Source organism: Gnatocerus cornutus, chromosome 1, assembly GCF_029298725.1.
Source record: "Gnatocerus cornutus isolate USDA-ARS CGAHR chromosome 1, icGnaCorn1.1, whole genome shotgun sequence".
Classification (NCBI taxonomy): domain Eukaryota; kingdom Metazoa; phylum Arthropoda; class Insecta; order Coleoptera; family Tenebrionidae; genus Gnatocerus; species Gnatocerus cornutus.
The window spans coordinates 35,851,434-35,871,604 of record NC_142233.1 but is presented as its reverse complement, the minus strand read 5'-3'; the positions used below and the strand labels follow the sequence as shown (position 1 = coordinate 35,871,604).

Below are 20,171 nucleotides of genomic sequence, written 5' to 3'. Positions count from 1 at the left end.
AAATTTCGAATTTTGTGTCGTGTAATTCGTTCCTGTTGCAAATGTTGCAATGGCGGTGTTCGGGAAAAAGCATTGAATATTGGATGGTTGCCTAAAACCTACCCTAACTCAGTTTGGAAAAGCGAGTAATATGGCAAGAATAACAACACCAAAGCCTTTTGTACAAATTTGAATATTTTGTTTGCGCGAGATAAATACGTATATTTATTATAAAATTTGAGTTATTGGGTAAGTAAGTGGCATTTAATGTTTGTTTATAGTAAAAATCAATAAAAATTAATCTGGCATAATGAATACCGAGATTTTCTCCGAAACAAAGTATGCTAAATCTCTAATATTGGATACTTTGGTGCCCTCAGTATTAGATATTCAATATTAAGTAACCATTTAAATAAATGTTATACAAGGTGTTTAAAAATGTTTTTAGCATCAAGGGTGACTAGGAAATGTCAAAGAAATTTGCCGCTTATTATAAATGTGGGTTTAGATTTTTCAACTGACATTTGCAGTTAACTTCAATCATAGAGTAAAGTAAGTCTTAAGAAGAAAACTGTTCTAGTTGTTATTTGAAACTTGAAAATCAAAAATTTGAAAACAAAACCGTAACTGAAACTGATATCCAGTGTTAGGAAACCTTTTTTTAGAGCATCACATTTATGACAAAATACTACTTGCCGATAAAATAAAAATCGTGTACTTTTTGTAATTTAAACGTACAGATCGTAAAGTAAACATTTCAAACTCAATATAAATAATAATTTAATTGATTCAATTTAAAAGCAAGTATTTTTAATACATATTTATTTAAGTATCCAATATTTGGTGCTCTTCCCTTATGTGGATTTGGTTTTGGGGTACAGCAGACGATTGTGTAAATTCTGTTAACGTGTTTAAAAGCTCGCACTAATTATTTACGTCGAAATACACAAATGTCAAATTCTGGGGGACAAAAATGCCAACCTTGTCATCTTAACATTCCCAACGTTAATTTATTAATATACTAACTTTAATTAAAGAAATAACTGGCAATGTGAACACCTGCAACCTAAACCAACAATTCAGAAATTTTAGGTGTATTACTGGCTGCCTATGCAAGAAAGTGTTGCAACGGTTTTTATATGTGTAAAAGTGCCGACCACGGCATTGTAACCACTTTCTCCAATTTTTTGCGTTGACAGTCTAACAATTGTCTGTTTTACCGACTCAAGTTGCCTGACATAACCTCAAAGTTTTTATTAAAGGTTTAGGAGGTTTAGGAACAGAAAATGTTATCTAAGCAGTTTTTGTCCAACTTTCGGCAACTTCTCGTTACTTCGCAAAAGACCAACGTCCGTTCGCTCTTTCTGACAACTCAGAAACTCAGAGATGTCATTGATAGGAAAGAAATGCTCCGCTCAGTCCCCAAACTGGATGAAGGCAGTGTCGGGGAAAAATCCATGGATGTGGACTCCTTAATTCAGCAGTAACTGCAAAAAGCCGTTTGGTTTTTCACTAAGTTTGTTGGTTTCAGAAAAACGGACATTTTTCCGGATGCTGATACCCCAAATAGGCTTTTTAATGGAATTCCGTTTAGGAATATACCGGTCGTTAATATAAGAGTCTCTCCAAATAACACGATAATTAGTATGGCGGATGAGAAAGGTTGAGAAACAAATATTAGCAATGTGAAGTTTGCTACAAGTTTTATTTTAGGAGTAGTAAAACTGCTCAGATCCTGTGGAGTTGAGGGCTTCAAAAACACACGCAAAGGAACGAATATAGCCGCCCAAGCAACAGCCATCACTTTAGGAACAGTAAATATACCCAATAAACACAACATTGTATAATTTCACCTGAAAAAATTGCAGAAAGTTTTAGACAAGGGAATAAAAACAGTCAGAGTGCGCGTCAGGGGCTTGGGCCCCGGCAGAATGGTTTGTCACCACCCCTATTACATAATTCCGTTCATTTAACTTATTCCGTTTTGCAGTCGGCAATAAAAGGCATCCAAATGTCCGGCCTAGAAATAATTTCCATAACAGACAGCACCCCGGTCTCTTGGAACCCCCCCAGACCACGAAAAGCGAAGAAACTGTAAATTGTCACCACCACAGCTTGTATTAAATAGTGCCCTCATGTAGGGGAGAAATAAAAAGGAAAAATCAATTACAACCTAATTATTTGATTAAATCGCCAGATTTCGCGCCATCTACCGGTGGCTGTGGTACTAAATAATTTTTACACCTGTTGGATCGCAAACTGAGATGGAGATTACATCCGCGGGTGAGAGTGAGAGAGACGGAAATATCGTACGTGTTTCGTAGACATTGACAGTATTATGGCGTTTTTGACAGCTATTTCGGGTGGTGTATGTTTTTACTGAATATTAAGTGAAATTGTTCGATGAAAAGAAAAGGAAAACACTTAGGAAATGGTTAGAATTGTAAGTAGATCCGTTTGTTTATTTGTGTTCGCACGGTCGGTGCGTATGTACATCTATTTTCCGTTCGAGCGATTTGTTTAAATTTTATGGTTATTTTCGGCGAATCTTTGTTATCATTGCCTAAATTTAACCGTTTATTGGTTCAATTCGACCGATTTTGTCGCCTATTTATAGATCTCGTTACAATTTCCGTTTTTTTTTCAGGTAATTTGGGGTATTTACCCATTTTTTTTGTGTGTATAAATAACCGTTTTACACCCATGTCATTGGAATATGAAACAGGAACCTCTCAATAACACTACCATAAATGGTACCCAATTGCGTACAAATGGTTTAATAAGTCAGCGGCGGTGCATGTCTCGTTGCGAAAGGCGCACTGCACTGGCTTCGGGGGTTTATCACCGGAAATCTGCTCGTTACGTGAGACACGACATGCACGTTTGATGTAATTTACGAATTTGGGCAGCTGATGAAGATGTAGGACCTCATACTTTATGTATAAAGTAGCGCCATTAACCTCTCGATCGGAAATGAATTATTAAATATTTCCTTCCAGGTGCGAGTGTTTTGTCGAATGTAGAAAAATGCCACTTCCTTTAAGGATGTGTGATGCTATGCGAGTACTGTCCGCATGACGAGAATCTGAATTTGGCTTTGCGGTCACGGAGTCGTAATTACCATTTGGTTATTTCAAGTCGAAAATTTGACTAAACAAATAGTTATTTACTATAAGGAGTTATTACTTTCCCTAATTTCTCAATGATTTCTTTGTGATTTTGTCCAACCTCTCTTTATTTCCTTGTGATTTAGTCTAACTTCCCCTGATTTTCTTGTAATTTTGTCTAACCTCTCCTTATTTCTTTGTGATTTCGTCTAACATTTTCTTATTTCCCTGTAATTTTGTCTAACTTCTCCTGATTTTATTGTGCTTTCGTCCAAGCTCCCCTTATTTCCTTGTGATTTCGTCTAATTTCCCCTGATTTCCTTGTGATTTCCGTCTGATTTTCCTAGATTTTCTATCGATTGCATCTGATCACAATGATTTCCCCTCATTTGCTAGTGATTTCTTTGATTTCCTTGATTTCCCGTTGAAGTTACAACATCGGTGCTCTACCAACCTATTTTACGACCGATAAAATTTCCCTAAATGATTTCAAATTCATACCAAAAGGCAAAATAGACAATTATTAACAGGAGTAGGCATTAAAAACAGGGCAGAATCTCAAAAATTTAGATTTTTCCGAAAGTAAACAATCGGAAAAGGCTGAAAATTCTTCAAAAATTCCTTTTTATGTTACCCAAAAATACCCAAAATCTCTAGACCACCAGCAATTTGGGTACACGAAAAAACTGCCACAAATAATACAAAATCAAGCATTTGACAATTTTTTCTATATACAGCCGTTTTTGAGGCTGAATTCGAAAATTGGACGTGGAAAACCATAAAATAACAAGTTTTTATCTAGATCTAATTCCCAGCTTTCTCTTATTTCCTTGTGATTTCGTTAAACCTCTCCTTATTTTTAGTGATTTCGTCAAAATTTCTCTGATTTCTTTGTGATTTCGTTCAACCTCTTTTTTTTCCTTGTGATTTTGTCTAAATTCCCCTGATTTCCTTGTAATTTGGTTCAACCTTTGCCTTTTCCCTTGTGATTTCATGTAAATTCTTCTCATTTTTGTAACTACCCCTTATTTTCTTGTGATTTTTTAAAACTTCTCCTGATCTCATTGTGATTTCGTTCAACCTCCCCTTATTTTTTGTGATTTTTTTTTAAATATCTCTGATTTTCTTGTAATTTGGTCCAACCCCTGCTTTTTTCCTAGTGATTTCGTCTAACTACCCCTGATTTTCCTAGATTTCCTCGGATGTCCTCATGATTTCCCCTCATTTTCTAGTAATTTCTTATTGATTTCCTAACGATTTCCCCTGATTTCCTAAGACTGATTTCTCATGGAGGTTACTACTCAGTTATTTAGATAAACTACATGATCTCATTGTCAACATTCAATTTGATACCCAAATTGGCTGCTCTCTATTTATTTATCGATAAGTTTACCGGTAGTTCAATGGCAGATTTAAAAGCAATTACGATAATTTTGCTTGTTTTTCCCTATTTACTTCTTGTTCTATCTTTATTACCACATGACTAATATTTTACGTGTTTCTTGGTATTGCATTTACGTCGATTTCGTCCAGATCAATTGATAAAGAAATGGCAGAACTGTGCGTGCAGTGTAATTTAATTATTACCTTTATGGCGCCATGAAGCAGTAAAACTTAATCATGCGTTTGGCTAGATGCAATTCATCTGCATATAGCCTTTTTGACCCGAAGACTCCCATATTAATATTTACCGGAAATTTTTTTTCACTGCAACCTCACACGTTTTTTTACCTTGTTTACATTCAGACGTCTGCGAATCTTGTTTTTATTAATTGAACGCTCGAGGTTTATTGAGCTTGAAATGATATTAATAATCGAAGCGCGCCAAATAAAATTCTGCGGTTTTATTTTTCACGTACAGTCATTACAGTCGCGATTCGGAAAATTAGGCCCGACACAGTTTCATAAGTGATGGAGTGAGAATACGGAAATGTTTTCTGATTAGTGGGGAACAAAAACGAATTTGGTACGTTTTTTGTTAGGAAGACAAAGGGAATGTTGGGAAATTGCAACGGATTGTTGATCCCAAAAGTAATCTTATCAGTTTAGCAGATTATTAGGAAATAAAGTCAAAAAGATTTAGTCTTGTCCAGGTTTGATCAATTTTTCATATTTCATATTATTTTTTTAAATTTCCATTTTTTTTTGAGGTATTTATACATTTTCAAATTTATCATTGTTTTTATCTATGTTTATAAAAATGTTTCTGAGTTTGTTAATCTAGTCTAGTTTTTATAAATTTTGTGGATTTTCTAGGTTTTTCGACTTATTATTTATTTTTAGGCCGTCCAAGGTCTCTACAATTATCTACAGTATGTCCCCGGATTGAGTTCACAAAAGGAAAAAAAACGATATTTTTTATTTTACAAAAAAATGACAAAGGAATAATATTTTTTGCTTAATTTAAAATAAATAAATCTTTAATTAAAACTTTAATATTTTCAAGCTGTGTTCTGGAAATCGAAAAAAACAAAAAATAACGAAGAACTTTTTTATTTTAATTTAGCAAAAAATGTCAAAGGAATGAAATTTGTTCCTTAACTCAAACCAATTTCTACTATTTGATTGACCCTTTATCTGTTTTAGCACATAGTTCAATTCTAACTCGTAATTCTTTAAGACTGTTTCGAATTTTCTCAATTATTGTTAAGGATGCGATTGCATTTTTTTCCAATTTTTAATACTTACATTAGGTAAATTTTTCTTTAATTTTTAACGCACTATTTGATTTTGTGAAGCCACATCCTGCTATTATTTGAATACGATTACAAAATTTAATAAATAAAAATAATGAAAAAATTAATTTTAAGAGTACAAACTAATAATTTTGAAATTTTAATTGCAGATTTATCTGTTTTGAAATAAGCAAAAAATGTTATTTCTTTGTCATTTTTTTGTAAAATGGAAAATAAACTTTTTTCCCTCTTGTGAACTCAATCCGGGGACATACTGTAAATATTATCTAGATCTTTTGGAGTATTTCTCTACGTTTCCCAAATATTTACTTTCTAGATTTCTACGTTTTCTAGTCTCTATATTTTCAAATTTCTCAAGAAATTATCTATTTTGAGATTGTCCAGAGTCTCTAAATTTATCTACATGTTCTAGATTTTTACATTATCTAATGTTTTTAGGGTACTTATTTATACATATTCTTCTTTACTTTCTCTAGATTCCCCAGAAATAGTTTCCAGATTCTCTAGGTTTTGTAACTTTTGTGAATTTGGTTTGTTCACATTATCTATAATCTTTGGACGATTTTAAAATTTTTTTTAAATATATGTCTCAAAAAAATTTGAGATTTGGTACATACAGGGTCAGGCAACACTTGTGTTCACCCCCAAAATCGTCTTTAATTTTAAAGATAAAATTTTAGAAATTTGCTTACACTCATAGTTGAGAAAGCTCTAGAACCCAACGCAAAAATTTATTTTTTATTACTTCTAGTTTTGGCGTCGCGACGCCTTAAAAATGTATTTTTTAGCTAATTGTGAAGGTTTGTGAAATCAACCCCTAATTTAATTTTTTAATATCAATATAAATGTGTTAAAAATATCTCAGTTGATATTTTAGATTTAATGTAAATTATATTCATAATGTGAGGAAAAAATGCTGTTTTATCAAGTTAGTTTCCAATTTCATTACGTCAAAATTGGGAACTACGTTTACACCGGTCTGTCAACATCTTGTGCCACAAATGACATCTATCCTTTGGTTCGTTTTAGATGGTAACAAAAGTCTTACTTGGTGAAATTGTCGCTATGTCGATGTTAATTAACGATTTCTGGTGTCCATAAAGTGCAACATGCCCGAGTTAATCAAAATTCACGTTCATATGAGTGAATGAAGTGACTTGTGAAATTTTGGTGTAAACGTAGTTTGTCACTGCACCGTCAAAATGTTGAAAACTAACTTGATAAAACAGCGTTTTTACCGCAAATTTTAAACACCATTTGCAGTAGATTTAAAATAAAAACTCAAATATTTGTGTTACAGTTATGTTGAACAAAAAAAAATGAATTCGCTAATATTACCGCAAAAACTCAAAAATCGCTAAAAATTAAACTTTTTAGGCGTCGCGACGACAAACAAACCGTGATACCAAAACAAATTTTTGTGTCAACTTATCAACTATTAAGCGTATGCAAATTTTAAAAATTTTGTCTTTAAAATTAAAGACGATTTTAGGGGTGGACACAAGTGTTGCCGAACCCTGTATAGTCAAAAAGTTAGAGATAGTATACTCTCCGAATTTCATTGGCTAGTATTAAGATTACTAAAATTACAGGTTCGAATGGAAAGTACTAGATATTTTTGGCCCGTCTTGAAAATAAAAATTTTAAGTTTCCATTTTCTCTAGATTTTTCAGACATTTTTTCTAGAGTTTCTAGGTGCTATAAATTTTCTAGCTTCCTGAGTTTCTAGTCTCTAAACTTTCTACAAGGTGTTTATAAATGTTTCTAGCATCAAAGGTGGCTATGAAATGTCAAAGAAATTTGCCGCTCATTATAAATGTGGGTTTAGATTTTTCAACTGACATTTGTAGTTAACCTCAATCATGGAGCAAAGTAAGTTTTGACAAGAAAACTGTTCTAGTTGTGGTTTAAAACCTGAAAATCAAAAATTTGGACACAAAACCGTCCGTGAGACGTCGTTGACGTAAGTAACATTATAAATAATTTTCAAGATAGTTTATTCACTATGAAAACAAAGCGGCAAAGTAGTGCACGACAAGAATTCCAGAGCCACCCTTGATGCTAGAAACATTTATAAACACCTTGTATATCTTTTGGTTCATTTAGGTTTTTCTGTATTTTCTCTAGGTTTCCAAAATTTAGAAATTTTCAGATTGTCTAGTTTTTCTAGTTTTTAGATTTCCAAGTTTATCTAGGTATCATCTATTTCGAAATTGTCCAGAATTTAGATTTATCTACAAACTTCAGATTATCTAGATCTATAATTTAGAAGTTCTACGCAAAAATGTGTGAAAAAGTAATTAAAATCCGTTTGTTTTCCGAAATTTTCAAACTAACGTTTCAGACGACATCTATAGTCCATTGGAAAGCTTATTTAATTACCTTTCTGATGAGATATTATAGAGTTCCGTGATTTTGCACGTTGTTAAGCAAAACTAAAGAAAAACAAAAGTGAACGCGGAGCTCTCAAAAAAACTCATTTTACCAACATTTCCGAGTCCTAACCTGATGGAGCAAAATGGACTTCGGATCTAGAATCAGAAGGAAATTCTCCTGCTCCGATACAAATTTCCTTTAAAATGTGTTGACTCGTGTAATTAACAAACGCAATTAAAAATTACACTTTTATTGATTCTTTAGTTTATAGACCTAATTATGCTGATCCGTGCATTTTTACCTTTCTTGCGTGAAAATCCTGGTAAAGGTAATTAAATCTTGACGTCCAGAACAAGTTGTCGGTTGCGTTTTTGCACATAACTGTTGAACAGCAATAAAATCCCTTTTTTCTTAATCGTAATTTCAAGTTCACTTACCCCTAGTCCAATTAGATTCCAATTAATTCCGTCTAGTTCCTATTTAGCGAAATTAGACAAGTTTGACACCACTCAATTATCGTCATTCTGACCTGAAATGCGCTCGTCTCCATAGAATTGAATTTTTTTAACGAATCGTGTTTTTCCCGTCATCTTCTCTCAATTTTCCAAGAATTGATTGCTGGCATGCAATGCTAATTGCCCGTTGTTGCATTATCGTACATTAACAATAAAACAATGCGAATTAAGCGTTAATTGTGAAGTGAGTCACGAATTGAAGAGTGCAGTTCAAGTATGTTTTCAAATAATTCCTTCGGATAACAATAATAAAAAGAGCACGGGGTAAAACCGTAACGATTAGGGGGTAACAACAAGTGAGGCGCTTGCGCTTTTCATACCGCCTACAGTGTGTTTAACTATCAGTCTACTGCAAGTCTCGCGTATTCGCTTGTGATATCAACACGAACGTTCCCTGACCCGTGTTATGTGTGAGCGTAGAAATTCACGAGCGACTCCCCCACAGAGTTTTTGTAAAAATAGAAACCACACCGAGTGATTGATTCGATTTATGCCACCTTTTGCCCAGCAAAGTGTTATGTGATTCGAGTTAGGCAGAATGGGTTGTTAGCAGTCGCGCTACCCCCTTCTGGCGGTTTTCTTTTCGGTTGGTGCAGTGGTGGAATGATGGTGGAAAAAGTGGAAGGTTTTCTCATGTATCGGAAGCCAGTGTACAGGGTGTTTCAGTATCTCGAAACGTAAGTGCAATTATAGGATTTTGATTGACTTAGCAAGACAGGTGGCGATTTTTCTTCTGGAAAATAACAATTTCCACTCGTTTGCTAAATGATATTTAGGACGAAACCTCATTAAAACCGAATTAAGCGGTTTTGAAATGTTTACGAATTCGGTTTGGTCGGTAAATTAACCGCCGTTTAACCTTTGGGAAATTCAGAGGCGGCGTCGAAATGGGTGAAGACTTTTTCGAGGAAGTTTCAAAGTGTCCTAGCGCTTTTGAATTAATTTGACAGTTTGGAAGCTCAAAAGTTTGCATGAATACGGGGAAAAGTTTGACGATAAAAGAATCTATTCAAATCTGTTCTATGAACGGCTTTATTAAGTTAAAATAGTTCATTAATCGATAAACGGTTTAATCAAACAATGGAGCGATTATTACATCATTCAATGAAATATTTTTTCGTGTAGAGATTGACATTTTTGCGACGAATACATGCAGATAAGCGGTGATTGTTGGTTTTGAATTTTCGGAATGTTTTCTTATCGCGGGCTGCGTATTTTGCTTCCAATTTCTGCCGATTTCATTAAAACTCATTTTTTAATGTATTTCGACGTCTATTTTGCGAGTTAAAGCTTCCAAAACCGTCTGTCTATAGCAGAAATCGTCATTTTGTTTCAAATCTAAGTGTTTTTTTTGACGAGTTTGTTTTTTTTTTCAAAATTTTGCCGATTTCCTCATAATTAACAGTTGGATCTTGACAAAAACTCAATATTTTATGGTTTTCGATCTTTACTTTACGAATTTATCCTTGAAAACTGTCTGACAATAGCAGAAATTGTCATCTTGCCTCAAATTTAAGTGATTTTGCGACGAATTTTCTGGATTTTTTTCACATCGCGACGTGAGAATTATAAGGTTCTAAATGATTTTTGTGAAAATTGAAATTGTCTCTTTTGCGTTTTTTTTTTTTAATTTTTATCATGTAGGGGAGAGGGGGGCATAGTGGGGAACTTAACAATCAATTAGTCACGCATCCTAAAATAATAGGAATTAACAAAAATTTTTTACTAAATATCATAGACTAATGTATTGCGAATGATTTTTGTTGCACTTTTTTTGATTACAATAAAAAACTTACGACATGTGAGCATTATTTTGAAAAATGGGATTTGCCCCGCATATAGGGGTAAAGTGGGGTACCCTATGGGACAATCAAATTTTTGAATAACTGTGTACTTACTTAGAAAAAGTAACATTTTAAAATACGCTTATTGCACATAAATGAGTAGTTTCATCATATTTAGCCACTACATTTGTATGACTAAATTTAAAAAAAAACTTGCTCCTTAACTTCGCGATTTTTTTAACGAAAACACTGAATTTCACATTTTGTTTTATAAAACATATAGGTTTTCACACTTTGTTTTATAAAACACATATGGTCAACTGTCAACTGACAACCAATCAAAATATGCTATTCGACTTTTTTCACGGCGTTTGATTTGAGCAGCAGCAGTGTTGCCCCGCTATGCCCCGGTACCCCACTATGCCCCCCTCACCCCTATAAAAAAGAAGTGAGTTAATACTTTAACACGTCAAAATGATTTTAATAGATCCTGCCATTTTTTTAAATAAATGCCTAATAAATTAACGAGATATCACTGATAACGTGAACACTGATCAATTTAATAAATGTTAGTTAGAACCTTATAGTTCTCAGGTCGAGACATTTCTGACGATTTCTTTTTCGACACGTAATTGTTGGATTTTGCTAAAAACCTGCTATTTGATGTATTCAGATCGGTACTTTGCGAATTTAGCCTTTAAAACCGTTTGTCTATGGCAGAAATCTTAAAATAGTATATTATGAAACGCGTTTCATAATGAACATATTGCCGCACGCACGTTTTTAGGACACGACGAGCGCAGCGAGGGGTGTCATAAAGTAGTAAGTGCGGCAAAATGCATCATGAACAAGTATCATACGCTATTTTTTCTATTTCGCCTTATTTTAAACGAAAAAACTTGATTTCGAAATCTAGGGAATTTTAGAGTAGTTGGCATTTGCAAAATGTTCGGGAAAAAATTCGAAGTAGCCAAATCCAATTTCAGTCAGTTTGACAGGTGTGACATTTTGAGGTTACTGGAGCGCAAGGGAGCCAAGAGAGCGAAGATGTTGATCATGATCATGATGGTTCTCTTGCAACCAAAGAGTTTTTCTCAGATGAATTATTAAGCCAAGTACAACAAGAAATAATAGTGTATTGATCGATTTATCAAGGTTTAACAAAACCAAAATCTAAATTGTCAACGTTGACGGCAGGTTGACGGTTTGTCTGCTGCAAACCTAAGAAAAATATATGTTCCTGGGAATATTGGCACGGGATTAGTTCATTACGATACCGAAATACGCTCAAACGCGTATCGAAATATCTTCATTATGAACGCGAAATAGAAAAAAAAAGTTTTTTCTACGAGTTTTGTGAATTTGTTTCACAATTCTGTCGATTTTTCTATAATTAACTGTTGGATTTTGATGAAAACTCACTTTTAGATGTATTTCGACCTCTATTTTGCTAATTCCGCCTCCAAAACAATCTTGAAAAAAAATCTTGTGGAGGCAACAATTCTGCACCAAAATTTCGAAATAAATGTTTTTTAGCTCAAAAAATAATCATGTTAAGACCAAAAAACGGATACAATCAAACTTTATCAATTTTTCTATTGAAATTTATTATCTGTAGTGCTGTGGGTTCCTCTAGGTCATGAGTTTTGGGCCAGTTTTGCGACGAATTTTCTGTTTTTTTTTTTCTCTCATTTCTGTCGATTTCTCCATAAACAACAGTTGGATGTTGATGAAAACTGACTTTTTGATGTATTTTGACTTCTACTTTGCGAATTCAGCCTTCAAAACCATAGCAGAAATCGTCTTTTTGCTTCAAATTTAGGTAATTTTTTGACGAGTTTTTTTCACATTTCTGCCGATTTCTCCATAATTAACTGTTAAATTTCGGTAAAAATTAACTTTTTGATGGATTTTCACTTTTATTTTGCGAATTTAGTATCCAAAACTGCCTTTCTATAACAGAAATCGTCATTTTGCTTCAAATATAATTGATTGTTTGACGAGTTTGGTGGATTTCTTTCACATTTCTCGAAATTAATTTTCCAAAAACTCACTCTATATTTGATTTTTGCTTGTTTTTGTACGTAGTTTTGAGATTTGTGTTCTAAAACCAAAAATTGAGAAAATTGCTTCAAATTTTTCAAGAAAAAATTAGTTTTACATTTTTCCGATTTCTTCATAATTAATCGTTGGATTTTGATAGAAACTCGATATTTGATGTGTTTTGATCTCTACTTTGTAAATTCAGCCTCTAAAACCGCCTGTCTACAGCAAAAATTGTCATTTTCTTTCAAACTTAAGTGATTTTTGTCGAGTTTGTTGATTTTTTTTTCACATTTCTGCCGATTTCTTCACAATGAACTGTTGGATCTTGCTAAGAACTTGCTATTTGATGTATTCTGACATCTGCTTTACGAATTTAATCTTCAAAACAGAAATGGTCATTTTGCTTCAAATTTGAGTGATTTTTTTGACGAGTTTTATGGATTTCATCCACATTTCTGTCGACTTCTTTACAATTTGTTAAAAACTCACTATTCGATTTTTGCTTGTTTTTGTACGAAATTTTCAGATTTCTGTTTTAAAACTAAAAGTTGCAAAATTGGGAAAATATGCTTCAAAATCTCCAAGAAAAAATTTAGATTTCACCAGAAATTCGCACCCTTCTTTCCACAATTCCATTATTCACCTATTTAATTCCATTAATGAGCGAGGCGGTCAGGCAATGTAATAGTCAGTCCGTCTGATTAAGAACAATTTGCAGTCCTCTATCGTATTCCGCCAGTAACTGGAGACACGCAGATGTATTTTATGCAAAATTCCCGTCTTGTTGATGTTTGATCGATATAACGCGGTGGCCGCATTCAGAGATAAAATCTTCCATGCAGCACTGCATATTTACATAGAAGATAATGCCACAATCGCAACAACCAGTTATCGTTTGTAACCCCTGAAGTACTCCATAATGCGTTTGGACCCTAAAATGTGTCATCGCCTTGTTTTTCACACGCCGTAAATCGAAAGAGTGACGGTTTTGTTTCGAGGGAACAATAATTTTTTCTCCGATAACGTAAACCTCTGAGATCATAATTTTCGTGGCCAGATGCGCTTCTTATCTCGTTTGTAGACGCGACGATTTATTAAAATTAAATTAGTTACAACGAGCGGTTTGTTAAACTTGAAGCAGGTGCGGGTAATAATAATAATAAAAATAATGAGACGTCACACTGCAAGAAAATTCTGTGTACATCGACGGTTGAATTGCAGTATTGTTTACAGGCTGGTGTGATTGCGGAAGTGGAGAATCGGGCGAAATTTAGTATGCACCCTACCGGCGAATCGCCCTTTATTTAAACGATTACTAACCCACATTTGCCGGGGTCATACTTGGCGTACCTGGGGTGGAACGCCCTTCTTAGATGATTCATCTGTAATTTTTTAAAATGTGTCTTTTTGTCGATGCCCCATGTGGTCTTAACACGAGGCGTAGTTTTGTTGCTTCATTGGGGGACGAAAACTGGATTGAGTTACTGGTGGTATTGATTTTATTTGGCTGCCCTAGTGCGAAATTTTCCTTTGTTGCTAGTTCATGGGGTTTTTGAAGTCGAATTTTCCCATCGAATTGGGATCCAATTTTGTGGGATAAAAAGTGTCGAGATTTATATTGAGTTATTAGAGTGGAACGTCGCTGTTTTTTGCGTCGTGAAGGACGTCATACTCGGCGAAAAGAATCGACCTAGTGGACAATTTCGAGATTGTTAATGCGGAAAGAATGTCGAAGAAATTGTGGTGATGGATTCCATTCGTGTCTGTTACTTTATTCTGGGTATGTAAAATTTTGGAAAAATATGCTTTAAATTTACTATCCGCAACTTCAGGCTTCTAATTCCGTTGTTTATTGATGTGAGTGAAAATATCGGCCAGTTTTGGATTCTGCGTGAAATTCTGCATAGAATGAGCACCAATACTTAAAGATTGCTTCGTAAACAAGAGTTGGCGACCGAGTCTGAATTAGGAACTGAAAGACAACTTCTAAATTGAAAAAATGAAAATTTCGAATTCGAACAGTCTAAGACCGATTTCTAAGGTGAAAAATTGCGAGAAAAACGATTCCGAAAAGGATTTCTTCATATTTGCTATAATTTCGGAGATATTGGGGAAAATCGTTTTCGAACCTCCAAAATTTTGGCCCTATGGCGACAACCTAAAATTTCAAACGTCTCTAATTCAGTTATTTGTTGACGAAAATTAAAAATTCTTGCGGCTTTAGGTTCAGCGTGACATTCTGCGTAAAATGAGTCAAAAAAAACGAGGCATTGGCCAAAAACTGTTTTGAAGAGCTCATTTTGGGGTGCTTTTCAATCGCTGTTTTCAAGGTGAAAACGACGTTTAATACCTTGGTGTTTACATCAGTCCAAAGAGGAGCTTAAGATCTATCTACTTTTGAAATTTTGAAATTGAAATTGAAATTGATCGGACAAATAGTTTACGAGTTATGGCCAAAAATCAAAAAATTGAAAAATTTTTATGGATTCAGTCGGAATTTTTTTTCGCGAAAAATCGACTATCGAATTTTCGGCTTTTGAAAACTTTTTCGAACGTAAAATGAGCCAAGAAAAACGATGGTGCAAACCGCATCTAAATATTCTAATAGTTTGCGAGATATTTACCTGTAAAAATGAAACTTTCCGAAACTTTGATGGGCCTTAACTCAGTTACTTGTTGTCGGATCTGAATTAATTCTACATTTGGAATCTGCGGAAAATTCTGCGTACACTGATGTATAATAAATCAATTTTACTCCAAAAAATAAGCGAGATATCGATATCAAAAGTTTGGCATAGTTTTAGTCATAAATTTTCGCAAAAAATTGCAACTTTCGACTTCTGAAAAACAATTTTTCATGTTAAAAATCGCGAGAAAAACGATTTTGAAATGTTTTTTTTTAAATTCGCTTTAATTCCGGAAAAATCATTTTTAAACCTCCAAAATTTGGTCCTCTGGCGACAACCCGTCATTTCAAACGCCTGAAATTTAGTTGATTGTTGACGGACGTGAAAATCAAGAGTAGTTTTAGATTCAGCGCGAAATTCTGCGTAAGACGAGCACAAATAGTTTTTTTTTCCAGAAATAAGCGAGAAATCGACCGAATTATGTTTTTTTCGAAAAATTTTAAATTCTGAATTCGGGAAGTGTAATCCTCGAAAGGAACGATGTATTTATGCGAACTTAAAAATATTAGCGGCACACCACGTAAGCCACACTAAATTCCAACGGACGTGCTAAAATCAGACTTCGATCCGCTAAAAATGTAGATCAGCCCACATTACCAACGTTAATATTGAACCAATCTGAAATAATAAATTATCTAGTTAAAATAAAGTGTTTACCAATGTTTCGTCTAATTTGCGCTCTAGTTTGTTCTAGTACACAAACATAAAAGATTTATGTAATAATACTTTTGATTATGTACTTTATGGATTATAAGTTTGTCGACATAAACAGGGCAATTAAATGAATGTTTGGTGCGCGTATTATTTTAGTTTTGTAATACACAACTCAGCGTTTTGAAGAATCGAGTTTTATGGTATTTAAAACTGCCGGTAAAACACATGTCGGCAGTATTTCAAAAAAACAGTTTCGACATGGCTTTGTTGTTTTCTACGTATGGCAAACCTGCATTTTTTGCCTTTATCGTATAAATCTTGTATATTTACGTCTGTGACGACTTTCCGGTTGCGTGTTCAGGCTCGCATAAAACAGACACCACGAAATTCTACTGTGATTAGTCCAATCGTAAAAACTGATTGAATAACCTTTGGTCGATACGTGTTAAAAAAGGTTAATTGATCGACTCGTAACAACGATGGGGTTGTTGAGTTAAGTAAAACTAATCAGTGGAGACAAATCGTCGTCGAATGTAAATTTCCTAAATTGTCTGGAAAAGCAGCGCACATCTTCCCAAAGCATCCCGACCGAAGTGAGAGAGGCTGAAAGCGTCGCCACTGCCATCACCACCACCACACCCCACGGCGAAATCAATATCGGTGTCTAGGTTGGGGATGACGCCGACCCATTTATCAACAAAACATCCTGTTAATTAAAAAAGAATTCCGTTGTTTTTCGTGGAGATGCGAGCCGAACTCTTATCAGAAAAACGAGCGTCCCGGAAGCGGAAACTGCGAGCGTCTATCAGTGTTAGATAGTGGTGTTTATCCCCAGAAGAAGCGGAATGCTGTTCATAACAAGCAGTGGCCACGATTTGCATTAACATCCCGTTTGTATGCCGTTATTTTTAACGTTTTTATCGGAAATTATTGCAGACGCATAAATTAGCGCACATTTGGAGCACCGCAGTCGTTACGTTTGATTAAATCAACTAATTATGGTCGCGGGTTTGAATTGATAGACACTTTTCGGAAATTAATATGATAAAAAGGGACAATGAGGACCCACATGACTCGAAAGGAAGACGATCGTCTAAATAGAAATACAATACAATCACAGTTTTGTAATAACGACGGTATCAAATTATACGAGATACTGAAAGGACATTCGTGGAAATTCCAGCAATTCCCTCGTCACGTCCTGGAATAAATGGGATTTTATTATTGGGGATAAAATATTGACCGGGCTGTGATTTCTAATACGGTTAAAAAGTGTTGCGTCCATTTGCTTCCTGTTAAATATGTAGGAATAGTTTCTCCTTTGTTCTGTCTATCTGCGAAATTAGAAGAAGGTGACGGCGGCGAGTCGTTTGAATTCCACTAGAATTGAATCATTTGTGTTGGTCAGACTGGCGAAAATTCCTCGATAACTCGGAATTTTTGCTGCCTCATTTCTATGAACATTCTGTAGATTGTTAAATAAATAAAAATGGCCCAGAGAAAATAACTTCGATTAGAATTTTATTTTTGAGAATCTACCTTTTTTTAGAAAAGTCTCTTTAAAACTTAGTTTTTAATTCGGACCTGCAATTTTGGTAGTTTTGATGCTAGAGAAATGAAATTTGACAAGATTATTAGTTTTGACTTATTAACTGTCTATCCCAAAGACCTGATTTTTTTAACAACAGGAACGGATTTTAGAAACTTTTATTTTCAAGACGGGCCAAAAGTTTCCAGTATTTTGAATCCGGACCTGTAATTCGAGTAGTTTTTAATATTAGGTCAATGAAATTTGGAGAGGCTACTATCACTAACTTGCTGATTATCTGTACCAAATCACGAATCTTTTGAACAACAGGGACGGATTTTAGAAATTTTTATTTTTAAGACGGGCCAAAAATTTATAGAATTTTGAATTCGGACCTGTAATTTAAGTAGTTTTAACGTTACGTCAATAAAATTTGGCGAAGTTAATATCTTTAACTTGTTGACTATCTGTACCAAATCTCAAATTTTTTGAACAGGGACGGATTTGAAAAATTTTTATTGTTCAGAAGGGGCAAAAATTTCTAATATTTTGAATTGGAACCTGACTTTTAGTAGTTTTAATGTTAGCGCAATGAAATTTGGAGAGGTTAATATCTCTAACTTGTTGCCTATCTGTACCAAATCTCAAATTTTTTGAATAACAGTGACAGATTTTAGAAATTTTCATTTTCAAGACGAGCCAAAAATTTCTAGGATTTTGATTTCGGACCTGTAATTTGAGTAGTTTTAATATTAGGTCAATGAAATTTTGACAGAATATTATCACTAACTTCATGACTATCTGTACCAAATCACGAATTTTTTGAACAACAAGGACCGATTTTAGAAATTTTTATTTTCAAGACGGGCTAAAAATTTATAGAATTTCTGTAATTTGAGTAGTTTTAATATTAGGTCAATGAAATGAGAGTGCTATCACTAACTTGATGGCTATCTGTACCAAATCTCAAATTTTTTGAACAACAGGGACGGATTTTAAAAGTTTTTATTGTCAAGAAGGGCCAAAAATTTCCAGTGTTTTATATTCGGACCTGCACTTTTAGTAGTTTTAATGTTTTAAGTCAATGAAATTTGACGAAGTTAATATCTCTAACTTGTTGGCTATCTATACCAAATCAAACTTTATTATTTGCCGGAATTTATATTCACTCTATGTAGTACGCTTGAACGATCGACGATACTAATCTTCAGAAAATTCACCCATAATGGAAGAGCCAATTATTTCGAATAAAGCTCCGATAATATCTCGCGGCCTGATATGATACTATTCTCCTTATTCTCGGCATTATTTCTTTCACCTGATTCTCCTCCAGAGTGTTATGCTTCACCATTTTCCCTTTGAATGCCTCGTAATTACTTCTCTTGTTCCCGAAGACTGGGTGTACTTCAAATTAAATGTCGCATGTCTGGAGAAAAAAAAAACGTATTGACGTTGGCGTCAGACATCAAAGAATTAGCATTCAATACACACCTTTTGAGAAGTGACCTTTTCATTAACGCACCGTAGAAACGGCAATTAGAGTGCAAAATATGGATAATACCACTTGTATATACCAATGATGTAACAATTACGATAGTCGATAAGTTGTGGACGAAATTTGTTGTGGAGTTAGTTGTTTAAAGTCATTTCTGTAGTGGAATTTGGTCCTGATTCTTCGTTTTGTTTCATCAGGTCAGGACTCGGAGATATTGGTAAAATTAGGAGAGGTTACTATATTTAACTTGTTGACTGTCTACACCAAATCTCATTTTTTTTAACAACACGGACGGATTTTAGAAATTATTATTTTTGAGACGGGCCAAAAATTTCCAGTATTGTGAATTCGGACCTGTAATTTTAGTCTCAATGCCAACGTAATGAAATTTAGGGAACTTGTTACTTTTGAATGACTAATTGACTGTTCTAAATCTCAAGATATTTGAACGACGCAAACGAGTTTTAACAATTTTCATTCAGAGAGTTGGCAAAAAATTTCCAAAATTTTTTATTCGGCCTTTTAATTTTGGGTAGTTTCGATGCTAGAGCAATGAAATTTGACAAGGTTTTTCGGTTTTGACTTGTTAATTGTCTATTCTAAAGACTAAATTTTTTTAACAGGAACGGATTTTAGAAACTTTTATTTTCAAGAAGGCCCAAAAACGGACTTTACATTCGGAATCAGGAGAAATGACTTTCCACTTCTCCAGCCAGCCCAATTTTTTTCAAATCTGTTGACTTCTGTTATCGGTGGAGATTTCAATGCATGTTTGCTTCAATCAAGACGTTTTTACGAATACAATTGCGCTTATCACTCGCACAATGAGCGATCTTAGAGTCGTGGGCGTCTCATTACGACCCATTTTCGAATTACAACCTGTCAGATGGTTGATGGATGTCCAAAGCTTACACTTAACGGAGCGCTTCCGATGTTGTAAACGTGTCGTTAATTGCAAAATGAGGTAAAACAAACCTTCCACTTCCGATCAGAAGATAACTTTCCTGTAGACCCAAACTTGACCAAACTATTTTTGAAATTTCACGAGTTTTTTTAACTCATCTTAATTGCGCCGATTTTGACTTGAAATCCTCCGCCATATAAGTGCAAACTTATTAATAACTTTCGCAAAATAACACAGTTTACAACTTCGTAGGCGATCCATTCATACCGATTTTTTCGTTGCACCGCCGTGTAAGTTACAACCAATAAATTCGATTTTTCGCAAGCCCACGTCCTCCAACCGGAATAAAACAATTTAGTCGTTTTTCCCTTCTTACATTCTTTCAGCTTCTCGTGTTGAT

At 34.3% G+C, this 20,171-nt stretch overlaps 2 protein-coding genes across 3 annotated transcripts in view; both read left to right on the top strand.

The window, feature by feature from the left end:
* The first annotated feature begins 1,159 nt into the window (after window positions 1-1,159).
* On the top strand, window positions 1,160-2,151 carry mRpS11 (mitochondrial ribosomal protein S11). The gene is made up of 5 exons (XM_088040406.1): window positions 1,160-1,462; window positions 1,511-1,641; window positions 1,693-1,793; window positions 1,848-1,913; window positions 1,970-2,151. Exons 1-5 carry the CDS (start codon window positions 1,266-1,268, stop codon window positions 2,075-2,077), a joined length of 603 nt encoding a protein of 200 aa, XP_087896532.1. The 5' UTR covers window positions 1,160-1,265; the 3' UTR covers window positions 2,078-2,151.
* Window positions 2,152-2,282: 131 nt separating this feature from the next.
* Fak (protein tyrosine kinase 2 Fak) overlaps window positions 2,283-20,171 on the top strand; it is a 46,473-nt gene continuing 28,584 nt past the window's right edge. The window contains exon 1 of one of the 2 annotated variants that reach the window (XM_088042408.1): window positions 2,283-2,422. Coding sequence is in view for 1 of the 2 variants with exons in the window: in XM_088041777.1 (XP_087897903.1) it covers window positions 9,277-9,350 (74 nt within the window). In the remaining variant the exon portion in view is untranslated. Of the gene's footprint in view, window positions 2,423-9,005; window positions 9,351-20,171 lie in introns of those variants that run through there. The other variant, XM_088041777.1, reaches the window with a different exon arrangement.